This window comes from Epinephelus lanceolatus, chromosome 13 (assembly GCF_041903045.1).
Source record: "Epinephelus lanceolatus isolate andai-2023 chromosome 13, ASM4190304v1, whole genome shotgun sequence".
Lineage (NCBI taxonomy): Eukaryota > Metazoa > Chordata > Actinopteri > Perciformes > Serranidae > Epinephelus > Epinephelus lanceolatus.
Window position 1 is genome coordinate 28,072,811 of NC_135746.1, and position 14,250 is coordinate 28,087,060.

Here is a 14,250-nt window from a genome sequence, read left to right on the forward strand (position 1 = left end):
ACAAGTAATAATTATAATATATAACAATAATAATACTTTTTACTCTCCTTATAATCTTATTAAAATCCAATATGTGTCAAAGCCTTTAAGTGGTGACCTTCATGATGCCACAACCTGGGCTTGCAGATGTTATATTAACCCTTTGAAACCTGGAGTGACATCACTTTTCTTGGGCTGTTTTCAGATGCCTTTCAGTATTTAAACCTTTGAATCCTGAGAAAATAGGTGCAATTTATTTAAAAAACATAGGTGAGAAAAGGCAATGAGCAACTTGGCAAGAAATGTCCTACAAATTGCAAAAAAAAAAAAAAATTTAGAAAATTATTTTTAAAAAACTGGGGGGGGGGGGGGGGGGGGAGACTAGGGAAAAACTTTATTTATAAATATTATTATTACATTTTAAAATTATGTTACAGAATGATTATAACTTCAAAACACTCTTTCCGGGTGATTTCTTTGTTTGTTTGTTTTTTGTTTCAACTTTATTTATTTCTTTTTTATTGTCTATTTTTACAAATTTCTTGCCAATTTTTTTAGTTATTTCCTCTAATATTGCTAATTGCCTTCTTCCCATGTTTAAAAAAAAAAAAACATGCCGATTTGCTCAGGTTTCAAATGGTTAACTCTCCATGAACAAATACATTGTATATTCCTTTTGTTTGCCAAGAAGAAATCCACTGACAAAGAAATTTACAGTATGTTATTGTGCATAATCAAGTTAATTATGTTGGGTCAATTAGACACCAGGGAGGTATAAAAAAGGGAAATCCAAATAGATTTTTGGCATTTGGAGGAGGAATTGCGGCATAAAAAGTCACGTCAATATCAATCACATATAAAAATCTTTTGTATTTGACCATATTTTTACAGCCAAGACTCCAAAGAGAAGTAATGTGACATTTTTGTACCGAAACATATCATCAGTTTAGAATCATGTTTATAAGTAATGAATAAAGCAATTGTGTGTCATGATGTTATCAGGCTGATAAAACAATGTTAAGTGTCCTGTGTGACCCCACACAGAACATGAGAGCAGCACTCTTACATCTTTCTTCTAAGCAGGTGCACATGTCACATCTGACCTTTCTCAATTTGACCTCACAATACACAGATCAATAACTATCGATCAGCCGCTGAGCATCTGGGCCGGCTGATAACTAAATATGTCGGGTCAATTAAAAATAGATCAGCTGCACTATTAGTAAATCGGATGCATCCTGTGTTGGTGTGTGTGTGTGTGTGTGTGTGTGTGTGTGTGTTCCAGGCGTGTGTGTTGTTATTCTGTGTCTTCCTCCTCTGACTGTGCAGCGTTCTAGCTGTGCAGGCTTCACACACATCAGAGGCTCCCTGCAAAGCTGATTTCTCCTCTTAAGTTTCATGCTTCCGTCTTTCTTTCAACTTTCACAGTTACAATTTTGGTTGTAAATACTGAAGAAAAAGTTGATTTTTTATTTCCAGTAAGACCCCATACTATGTTTGTCTTATATGACCTGTGAAAGTTAAGTTTTAACTTGAGGAGTTTATGTTTTTATGATGATCAGCAAACCCCCCTAAAGAGACTTAAACCAGGAATGAATTCATTTGGCCACAGCATGATATCACTAATGCCTCTGCTTCATAGAACCCCACTTAATTTTCTTTTATATAATTCATAGATTTGGTTTAAGTAGGGTCAGGGACACTGTTAATAATAAACAGATAAAAACAATCCCAAACTTACCCTTTAATAGCCATTAATTTGCCTCTAGACTTTAGAATGAGCTGCCTGAGGAGATCAGGACTACAAACTCTGTCTCTTAAGAAAAAACACTTTTTTTTAGAATTGAGCCTTTGTTGGCCTTCTGATTGGTCTGCTGACCCACCAACCAGAGTGCTCTTCCCCATAGCAACAGTTGCTAACTTACTGGGGTTCGTCAAACACCGCCCCAGGCTGTGTTCTCCCAGGCTCGTTGCTAATGGCATCACGGTGAAACAAAGAGCTTTCTAGCTGGCAAACTCGGATAAATCAGTGTTATATTATTATTATTATTAACATGTTAAAAGGTGTGCCTGGGGCGTCTGCAACAGTGACTCGAGATATCCAGAATGTATTCTCGGAGTAGTTTTTATTCCAGTCACTGACAGACTCGAGGGGTAAGTCTGCGGAGACGACACAGGCAAGAGAGCTAGCAACCGGCAGCTCACATTAGTGGCCATAGCTACCGTCAGACATCAGGACAAAACAACAATTTTCACAAGTTTCGGATATGTCATGTAATGCCTGTTCAGTCAAATGTAGCCACTTTTGTTCTCTATCACTGACACCACGTTTTGGACAGAATGATTGATTCAGTTCGAATTACGAGAAAGTTAAATCTCCCGGTATTTTCCATTGTTTCCTGTGGGAATGAACCCCCGCAAGGTTTGGCTTGTCAAACCCAGCAACAGTAACCAAGGGGGGTGGGACCATGGGCAGGGCTTGACAAAGGGTGGATTGCTTTTCGGCTTTTCGGTGATTTCACTCATGTTTTATGACATTTTAGTTCATCTTACTCTGTGTTTTAGTATGTGCCTAGTTTCTGGCTCTTAGTTTTTTCATTTCCTATGTTTTTAAATGTGCTTTGTTTTTGTTGTAGAGCAGTGGTTCCCAACTGGTCCAGCCATGAGGTCCAGATTTGTCCTCAGTTATTAGTTCTACACGACCACAAAGTTTGATATAGTCAGTGTCATACATGTGTTTGGCCCTGTTGTTGAGATAGTTTGCTGTCTCTGTCAAGTAGCTGTCCATTAGTCACTAACTCTACAGCAGGAAACAACGCTTTAAAATAAAGTGTGGTATTTAATTCAAACTTGGCATGTTTGCGAGTTACTTGTGGTCCATTCAGAATGGACTCGCAACCCACCAGTTGGGAACCACTGTTGTAAAGCACTTTGTGCTTAGAAAGGTGCTATATATTTATTATTAATTTGAATCTTTCATACGAACGGAAGGATTATATGTGAGAAAAGTGGTGTTGTGCAAAGTGTTTAACCCTTTGGACTATCTCATAAACACACTGACACACAGCTTAAAGCAAGGTTGTTGTTTTTTAGGACAAGGCAGGTAAGTTTTGCACTCTGTAACATAAGATATGAGAGCTTGCAACTTTCAATTAAAAGGAGATATTCACCAAAATTAGTGAAACTGTATTTGATAGTTGTTTCTTCATTCAGTAGCTTTGTGACGACCTACATTAGGAGACATGCACATGACGTGTTCCTACACTCATACAATCTCTCACACACATGAAAACAGTGTGTCAGTACCTGGAGGAATCCACTTGGATCGTTCTCCTTGAGGACTTCCAGGCAGTACTCCATCATACCGGTGGTCTGACGTAGCTTCATGGTGCAGTGGGTGATCTGGTCACGCACCACCTGAGACAAAGACACACATCAGAGAAATTACTTGTTAAAAGTTGTCTTATAGAACAAGGCTTCTGTAATGTTTTTTTCAAACATATACAATATATATATATATTGGTTAAACTTTGTGTAAAGTGTCATATTCCCTGATATTTCCTGACTTTAGGACTAATCCCAGAACCCAGTGACAGTCAGCTCTGTACAGCACTCAGTGGTAATCAAAATATTAAATGTGCCAACAGTATCATAAATAATATAAACAGTGTTTTCACACACAGCTTATCATGGTTGAATCCAAGTAGAAGAGGTTCTCTGGTGTCATTGCCAACTCACAAGCTCTGATAAATTAAGGTTGATCGCAGCATCTCTGTCACTTGCTGCTGTTTGATTATGAGCTGATGGAGATTCAACATCATACCCACTGCCTTATATGCTGCAAACACCTCATTTGACCAGGACTCAACGCCCTCGCCAAAACACAGCAGCAAGCCACAGCACCAAATGGATCACAGCCAGCAAAAACAAGTTACCACGTCCAAAGGGGCATACGCTAGAAGGCTTACTGTCCGAAGGGCATCCAGAGGTCAGAAACTGCAGGCAAAATGACTGAAACCATAGACATTTCTAGGACTGAAACACTATGATCTGGCATGGTTTATGTGGAAATGGGCTGGTTCATATATTGGAGCCCACAGAAGCAATGGAAAAAGCCTTCCCAAATCTTTCAGCAGAAACACAAAGGACAAAGGAGAATGCAGAAAACTCAATGTGCTAATATGAGACAAATTCAGGCATCTAATAGCATAGCAAGAAAGCTCGGACTGGCAGCTACCTGGCACTCTTCCTCAGGCAGCATGGTGTTGTATCCAGTAAACCAGGAATGTCATGAGGGGATGTGGAGCAGGTGTGCAGATAGGTGTGGATCAGGTGATTGGAACTGGCTGGAACAACAGGGGCACCTTCAATCTGAAAACGGTGTCCACTGTTTTGCCATGGTTTCCGGGATAAACAACATGTTTCCTCGAAACGGTGTAAAAACAGTGTGCAACAGGATTTGAGGTACCTTTTCTCACATTTGGTGGATGTGTCAGCGGTGTTACCTAATCGGCAGCAACATTTGCTGATATCAGACAGAACTGTCAACTCGTTAAGAGACCATCATCTTCTTTCCATCTTCAGTCTGACTTTGTGTCCACTCTAACCAATTTTCATGGGGAGGGGAATTCGATTTGCCCTAACCAACCCCTACAGACCCACACATCTGCCTGAATGTAACAGGATTTTTCAGCAAAACTGATGCGTAACCATGCCAACAGCGACGTGTATACAAACTAAATTATAGTAGATCTTTACTTATTGTATGTATATTTTTTGTTATTATTTGATGCTTGCTTCGGCAATGTTAACTTATGTTTCTCATGACAGTAAAGCCTCTTTGAATTGAACTGAATTGAATTGAATTGAATTGAATTGAATTAAGTTGAATTGAATTGAATTAAACCCCATCATCTTAAAAGCCAGTGTGCTTTTGTGACACACAGGGAGTTCAACGCACAACCGTTTCTGTTTAATCATTTTGCCTCTTTTTTTGGAGGCTGAACTCAGCCCCGGTGACTCAATGACTGGCACTCAAAACAGACAGGATAAAAGGTGCCGAAATTAAAAACTGTCTGACAGCAAGACGTCTTTAAAAATCCCATAGTATTCCTGGCACACTATCGCCGGCAGTAACCCTGTGTCAACATGTTTCACATCAGATCAAGGTGAGGTGAAGATTTAACAAAGCACGTTATCAACCATTAACAGACCAATGTGACTTTTTCTCACTCTGTAGCTCTTTGAATGCATCTCTCCTTTTCGTCACTTTCTCTCTCTCTCACACACACACACACACACACACACACACACACACACATCACATGCTATCTGCTGGCAGAACTCTGAGCAGCACGGAAATGAGATTTGGACGGGTGTCACAACCAGTCGTTCTAGGCTAATTGAAACTCAGCGAACTGTCACCGCCTTATTAGCCTTTTGTTTACATACAGTAACACCTGCACCAGATTTCAGCTGATCAGAGATCTTTAATTATCTACTCAAAACACACCTGATACACGTATGTATTGCTGATGTACATATATATATGCATGTGACAAATACAACTTTTTTGAGGTTAAGCGTGAGATAAGACAGAAAACGCCTCATGATGTTGGCAGATCCAAGACAATTAATTACACAGTTAACCAGTGGCCGCCTAAATGAATCAGAGAGTTAATTAGCATGAGTCTTGGAAATTAGGCCCATCATTTATTTGATGGTTAATGAGATCACAGTTAATTATTCACCTGTCAACTGCTGTATAAACTGAAAAATGAGAAGCATGAAGAGTCAAATGAAAGAGGATCAAAACAATCTAAGCTGAAGAAAAGGGGTTCTTCGGATGAATAGAGCTCTGAATGGAAAAGTCTTACACCCTCAAAGAACTCTTTATTCAAGACAGGGTCATTCTGGGTAGAACCTAAGCCCTTTAGGAAGAATGAGACATGTAATCCCTCCAACGTGTTCTGGGTCTGACCCCAAGCCTTCTATCAGTTGGACGTGTCTGGAAAACCTCTAACTGGAGGCATCCAGGACACATCTTGATCAGATGCCTGAACCTCAACTGACCCCTTTAGACATGAAGGGGCAGTGGCTCTACTCTGAGCTCCCTCCGGATGTCTAAGCTCCTCACCCTATCTCTAAGGCTGAGCCCAGCCACCCTAGGGGGAAACTTATTTTAGTCACCTGTATCCACAACCTCATTCTTTCAGTCACTACCTAAAGCTCATGAGAGTTTTGACATAGACGGACAGGGAAATTGAGAGCTTTGCCTTCTTCACCACAACAGTCCAGCGCAGCACTTGCATCACTGCAGACATTAGGCAAGCTGTCTGTCCATCTCATACTCCATTTTACCCTCACTCATGAACAAGACCCCAAGATACTTGAACTCTTTTGCTTGAGGCACTAACTCTCCAAACCCAGAGGGGGCATCAAGACAGACATCAAGGTACTGACTCTCATCCCAACCGCTTCACACTCGGCTGCAAACCGCCCCAGTGCACGCTGGAGGTCACGGTGTGATGGAGCCAAAAGCACCATATCATCTGCAAAAAGCAAGGATGCAATTCTGAGGTCCCCAAACCAGACACACTCCTCCCCCCAGCTGCATCTTGAACTCATGTCTCCAGAATATCACAAGTTTAAATCAGAATCATAATATCAGAATCATATATTTGCTTTTTGGGTTCTTCTACACTTTCTATATTTGGTTGTGTATATGTGAAAGGATTTGGTTCAGAGCTTTGTCTTTGTTGGGTTTTCTTCAAGGATTTAGAATTAGGAGGATTAAGGAGTGAATCAAAGGTCAGTAAAAGTTCATTAAAGGGACAATTGTAGAAATCCTGTATCTTTGTTAACACTGTCGTGCAGCTGGAATTCACTTATAACAAAAAATCCACACATTCAAATTATTTACCAGGACAAAATTTGCTTTTCAATTCAGCCTGGCTAAAACCCTGCTCTTATCTCCGACGTAAACAACATGAAGTGTGAAGCATGAAGCCAGAGTAAATCTCGAGATTTATTTCAATTTCCTTTAGTCCCGCTGAGACGTACCGTCAGCTCCCTCCCACATGCTCCTGCAGGCCTGGATGAAGGGCTTTTTCAATATGTTCCACATGCATCTGAAATGAATTTGAGGGTGCGAATATTGAAACATGTTTATGCAAGCCCAGATTTGAGATACCAGACACAATGCGAACATGCCTCTTCATCACACTCAGAACCACGTCAGTTCATGTTAGAGCAATATTTTACATTAATACTATACATTTTTTTCGTTGGCATGGTGTAGTACAAAAAAATGTGATGTTGGGATTTATATACAGTATTAAAGGTGTAAAAATGACATATATAGGAACACAAACGCTTGGCATGCTTGTTATGTGTATGTCCTCACTTACACAGTGGTGTAGTAGGGGGTAAATGCAGTTATACAGGGTATACCGACCTCTTTCTCTGCCCGTTTACAGTATACACACCTATCAGCCAAAAAGTCTTCGGAATATATATGACAGTATACCTATTCCTTCCTCTGTAACCTACCTATCTACCAAGTAGTACACCCATTTCATCAACTATCAATACACCGCTACACTTATGAATGAAATTTTAAAGCTAATGCTTAAATGTGCAGTTAATGTTTCTGCTGTCTGTAAGTAAAGTCTTAAAGATAAACTCTCGTTTTGCATTTTGTGAAACAATGGTCAATTTAAAGACGCTAATAAACAGCACAAAACTGTCCAAAAAAAAAGACAGAATTGGCTTCTGACTTCAATGACTGAGATCTGATGAACCCTAATCTCATTCATAGAAGAACTCTGACTCACACCCATCTGTATGATATTGTGAGAAATAAATCCATCATCTGAGGGATTATGGCTAAAACTACAGTGTGTGTATGTGTGTTTTTGTGTGCATAGGCGTAGATTACCAGAGAGCCGCAGGGGACACGTCCCCCTCAATATTTAGAGCATTTGCTATAAAAACATTAAAGTAGCAGTGGACTGCTGCTTTTGACAAAGTTAAAGACATTTACACCATAAATTGGTGAATATAAAATTCACCATGATGCAGGAAAGTAAGTGTTTGATGCCTTAAAACCCCCTGTTTCATATGTGTACCCCGCCAATGTTTAAACAAAACCTGCAGCCTTGTGTATGTGTTCATGCATTCTTGAACATCTATCTTTGCAAGGACAAAGTTAGAGCCTTTAGAGTAGTTTTAGACCATGGGTATATTTTTGTGTGAGGCAAGGTGGAAGTGAGTATATTTAGGGAAAATTAGGACAATGAACTGGTCAGTTTGGGGGTTAAAACCTGGTTCAGGCGTTGAGGTTTGAATTAGATTTGGGCAGGATTGGTGTTTGGTTTCCTATCAGCTAGGTTATTAAAAGAAGTCCACTGATTGAGCTTTGCAGTTCTATTCTCAGATTGAAAATGAACAGTTTTTTTTTTTTTTTTTTTTAAGAAAAGGTCAAAATTAAAGTAGCAAAACCAAAGGTATTTATCTTTCTTATTAAGTGAATCCATGCATTCCTTTTGAGGAGCGAGCAACAGAGGTCTGGTAAGCTCACTTCTTTCTAACTCCACACCCCCAGACTGTTTTCATCTTCAAACTGGTCAATGTATCCTCACAAAACAGTTTGTATGATATCATACAAAATGCAAATACAACAGTTCGTTTTAACTAATGAATTAGCACCCCAAGAATGGTGTCGTCACATTACATATTTAACATAAAGTCACATATCTAACAAAAAGTGACACAGGTTAGGTTCAGAGAAACAAAAAATGGTTGTGCATCGTCACCTTATGTACTAAAGGAAAAGAAACAAGGTGATGACGTGCCTTAAAACAATTCATTAAAAAAGAATAAAGTTTACTTGGTTTCACACTGGACACTAACACCTGTCTCCTAATGGGAAAGTCCTGTATTTGTTTGACCCATCCACCACCCCAACCTGCCTTTATATTACTTCCTTCTTTCCTCTCGTCAGCACTTCATGTGATCGCAGCTTCCCTGATTATGTGGGTTATATTTGAATTACTGGCTCATGATTACTTGGATTATAAACAAATGCTGGTTCATGCTGGGGTCATCGAACAGCACATGAGGACAGCCTGAGTATGTAGTTTTGCTTTCAGGAATAGGGAGCAGCCCTGTCTAACATACTGCTAAAAAAAAAAGAGGCAGGGCATCCAGAGAGATGGTTGAGGTGAGGCCAGATTCTTAGTGATGAGGCCCTCACACTGACACACACACATATTACTTCTATGTTATATGACTGCCACTATGTAAACTGCACATATGAAAAAGTTTCTTTCCCTGTGACTGTATGTGGTGGTGGGCAGTGATGCGCCTACACAAGCAGGTACACTGTGTAACATTCGCTTAGTCAGCCATCAATATGGAATATGTATCTACTTTCCAACTTTCTCAACCCACATATCAGTCTGACACTAACTGGAACCACAACTGTGGCAAAAATACTGGTTACAATGACAGTTTTTCAGTAAAAATGTCAGAATCAGCTGAAAAGTTTCATATTTTTGTTACAACCTGCCACATATGCTTCAAACACAGATAAATACAGTGAGAATTTATGTCTGTTCTTTGAAAGCGTAAACCAAATATGTCGCTTTTAAGGGATTAGGCTCAGGCTTTGGTGACTCTTAGAAACATCTGCCTTTCCTGGTGTAGAGACAGTCTTTAGATTTTTTATTTTTTTAACATTTTTTGGTTTGTGTCTGGCCAAAGCTGTGCTGTATAAACCGATTAAAATGCTTGTAAGTGCTTTTGAAAAAAAAAAAAGGGGGAGGGCAAAGGGTGAGTTCACAGTCAGATCATATGAAGATCCACTGAAACAGATCATCTTTTATAAATCTGCTCCTTCCACTGGCACTATTAAATGCAGCACACTTCCTCTTTCTCAGAAGTGCCTAACTTACATTTTGCTTGAAGTGGTCCAAGTACAAACACAAGCTGTGTTCAGTCCCATAATTCATTTATGAAGAAGTTGTATTGTGTTTTTGGGTGTTGTGGGTATAGTGTGAAAACTGCAACTAATGTGTGAAGATTCCTGGCTAAAATTAAATCTGCACATTATGACCATATACGCCATTTAAATAGAACTCAATATTATTCTGCCAAATTGTGATGTAGTGCGGAGTTTTTAAAGACATAAAAAAGGAATAAGAGGAGTGTCATCATTGTTATGATGGTGATACAAAGCTACTGTAGATATACTGTACATACATGCTATCAAAAAAGAACTCATAGTGCACCAGCTCTGATAAACACAGCTTTGAGTTCTTAATGAAATGCTCTATTCTATCCATACAGACACCTCTAGACCCAAAGCTTTTTTAATATTTGTTTGTATCCAGCCAATCACAACATTAGAAAAAGAAATGGGCCTGTTACTGGCTGACTGGCTGTCCTCTTTCATGGAAGAAAGTCGGTTGGCTGAGTGTGAGTAAATGGATTTCTGTACTATCAACCGGCCGTCCTTGAACCTGTCTCACAGTGCGATGTAAGACCACCGTTTTAGAGCCACGACCAAAGATATCACCACGTTTTTCCCACGATGGTCATCTTTCGTCCCAAAATCGCACAGTGTATACCGGTCATTAAGGTGTTTCACCCCAGAGTTTCATTTTTTAATTTGGTTCCACCATGTTTTATGTGGGGTTTTTTTTTCATTCAATTTTTATCTTATTTCTGGGTAAATATTTTATTTTTGTTTTTCCTCATGTAAGGCCCTTTAGAGCGTTGTTTCGAAAGGTTTTATACAAGCGTATTATTAAAAATGCAGTACAGTACCTCCTTATTTTACTCATTTATGTTTTTATCTTTCTTCTATCTATGTTACATGCCATATTATTAATTTCTTGGAAATCATAATCAGCGCTGGATGTCTGATGCAACAGATTTAAGCATCATCAGCTGCTTTACTGCGCTGACAAATTTTGGTTTTGAGCTTAAAGGGAAATTTCGGTTTATTTCAACCTGTCTCCTATCGTCCTAAATTTGTTTCAAGTGACTAATGACATAAAAATAAAATGACATGTAAACGTGTTGTCTTACCTTACCGGTGTGGTGCCATGTTTGTTTACCATTTAGCTCTGCTTTCCAAAGCACGGCCGAAATATTGCGACAACAAGCAGCAATCTCATACCCTGCCTGAAATCTCTCGAGCTCTAGATAAAGCCCAGCTGGATACTACTCCAGGTGGAGGTGTCTCATCCTCAGTCACATCCAGACCTTGAAAATAAGGCTGCAACCGGTCCTATTCCTTGCAACAGAGGCATTCCTCTTCTGTGGGCACTGGGGCACAGCATTCACAGATACACCACCAATCTCCACAGCTACACAGCCTTGCAGCAGCCATTCCTCCTCTCTCGTCCTCTACCTGTTGCGCCTCTCTCTCTTTCCTCCTCTGTTCTTCAATTTCACGAAGCTCTTCGTCAGTGTATTCTGGCTCAAATAAATAAGGGCGGCCATCAAACTCTGCAAAATCAAATTCCTCCTCCACAAAGTCGAAGTCTGGCAAAAAGTCAGCCATTATTCTATAAATCTTTCATAAAATAAATGAATGAACTTTTCAGGCTACTGTCCGGTTCTGCCTTACAGCTGCTGCTGCTGCTTGTTCTCGCGAGATTTCAGGCACAGTATGAGATCGCTGCTTGTTCTCGCGATATTTCGGCCACGCTTTGGAAAGCAGTGCTAGATGGTAAACAAACACGGCACCACACCGGAAAGGTAAGACAACACGTTAACATGTCGTTTTCTATGTTCTCTGACATTTATCCTAATGATATGAGGTGGTCTTTGTGGAAAAAAAGCTTGTTTAGTGGACTAACTTTGCACTTGGAGATTGCCCGTTCAACAGGTCTGATGCATAGACTGTATATGCTACTATGCGCCCCAGCTGTATCTAGGCTAACGGCTAACATGCTAACTATTATTTTTATGTCACTAGTCACTTGAAACAAATTTAGGACGATAGGAGACAGGTTGAAATAAACCAAAATTTCCCTTTAAGCATTTTAGCCAATGTCTGTCCATTTTCTTCCACGAATAGAAGCCTGTTAATTTTATCAGACAGAAACAATGTCCTGAATATTCATTTGTGTCAAAATGTTTATCATCCATCTACACGCTGCTATTCTTCTCTTGTTCCAGCTCCAGCACAGCCTCCAGCTCTTTGCCCTCTGGCTAAATCTCAATCCCCAGCCTGCAGATAATGACAACAGCTGTCCTCGGGGCTTCCGTCCAAACACCCCCCCTCCTCCCCCGCCACCAGCCAGACGGTCAGTCGGTCGGTGGGCACGTTGGGGCTGGGCAGGCGTCCATGTGATACACTGCTGCTTGGGAAAACCCCAGCAGTGGATTTACAGAGGAAAGTTAAAAAAAGGGAGACTGAAAGGGAGACTGAAACATATTTTTCTCATCAGCTTCTTACTTATGGACTACAAAAAGAAATGGTTATTTTATATGACTGATTGTTATTTGTCTGTTCTCTTCTCACTAATTTGAACTAGGCATTAATGTATTTATTGTCAGGTATATTTATGCACATATCAGAATTCAACAGCATATAATCAAAATCTGAATCTGATGACATTGGTTAGTTGTTTTGTGAGTTATTTATATTTAACAAAAAATGTTTATTCCTAACTTAATTGTTGCTTATTTAGTCATATCAATATTTAATGTTAAAGAGAAACACTTAATATTTCAAACCAAGTTTTCCAAAGCTTTACAAAACTGCTGTGTTTTTTTCTTTTTCATAATTCCTATAACAGATTAACAGCCTTTTTTGACCTAAAGATATTTGGAAGTTTCACAGATTTCTGACTCACGATCATGCTGTTCCTGATACACTGAGAACTACACGAAGAAGTGCTAGAACAGAGAGAGCAGGACATGGGTAGCCCACATAACTGCAGTTCTGGCTCATAAGAGCAGACAGACAGGTAGATAAAGCAGACAGACCAAAAGACGAAATACTTAAAACCAAGTAACACCAAATTTGCTTCACATGGGAGAGGGAGGAAGGATGGAAAAAAGGAAGGAAGAAAGGAGAGTTCATTTCTATACTCGTCAGATAAGAAATGAGCTGATGAAGAGAGATGAGGTGTTTGCTGTATTGACAATGTGTCTTGTATATGTTGAAAGGTTTCCTGAAGAGTATCAGTTGGACACCATCAATAAATGTTCCATGTTGCTGTTTATTGATGACTCTGTAATCTGCATAATCCAGTTGATGGAACCAGAGTTCATTCATATTCAACAGTATTTTATTATCACAGTTATCAGAAGAATTATCATAAATTCAGCTTATTAACAGGTTGGGGTGGGAATGCAGCCACACAGCCTGACGTTTGTATTCCTTCGTGAACAACTCAAGTTGCAGTTACAGTTCACATCCATGTGTGTCCAGACTCATATGTAGAAATGACACTTGACAGGTAGGGATGTTGCTGCAAAGAAGCCACATATTCTATACAATCAGCACAATTTCAAGATGGACACCCAAGGTTAGTGTCACCCAGTATTTGACCAAATGTCTCCCCTTCTGTTCCCAAGATATAACATTGAGTAATGGCCAGAAAAGTGTTTTTGCAGAACATTATGATGTCACAGTGAAGTTGACCTTTGACCTTTTGGATATAAAATGTCATCACTTCATCATGTTATCCTAGTAGACATTTGTGTGAAATTTTGTTATAATTAGAGTATGAATTCTTGAGTTATGGCCAGAAACATGTTTTGTGGGGTCACAGTGACCTTGACCTTTGGCCACTAAATTCTGATCAGTTTATCCTTGAGTCCAAGTGGACAACTTTGCCAACTTTAAGTAAATTACATCAAAGCCTTCTTGAAATATCACACTCACAAGAATGAGATGGATGCAAGGTCACACTGACTTTGACCTTTGACCCGCAAATTTCAATCAGTCTTCAGTCATTGTTGAGTCTAAAAAAAAACTGTGATAAATTTGAAGAAATCCTCTTAAGGTTTTCTTGAGATATTTGAGTTATCACCCTCACTGCAATTAGACAGACTGGGTCAGAGTGACTTTGACCAGTGACACTTTGACCGCTAAAATCTAATCAGTTCATTGTTGAATCCAAAAGGACGTTTGTGCCAAATTTGAAGAAACTCTCTTGGGGCCTTGAGATATCACATTCGCGAGAATAAGATGGACAGAAGGTCACAGTGACTTTGAACTTTGACCACCAAATTCTACTCAGTTCA

General features: G+C 39.6%; 1 protein-coding gene across 3 annotated transcripts in view; it reads right to left on the reverse strand.

The window, feature by feature from the left end:
- The window catches only part of trim67 (tripartite motif containing 67), a 78,386-nt gene that overhangs the window by 29,654 nt on the left and 34,482 nt on the right, over window positions 1-14,250 (reverse strand). For all 3 annotated transcript variants that reach the window (XM_033648644.2, XM_033648643.2, XM_033648642.2), the window contains exon 4: window positions 3,286-3,396. In XM_033648644.2, coding sequence (XP_033504535.1) covers window positions 3,286-3,396 — 111 coding nt within the window. The remainder of the gene's footprint in view (window positions 1-3,285; window positions 3,397-14,250) is intronic.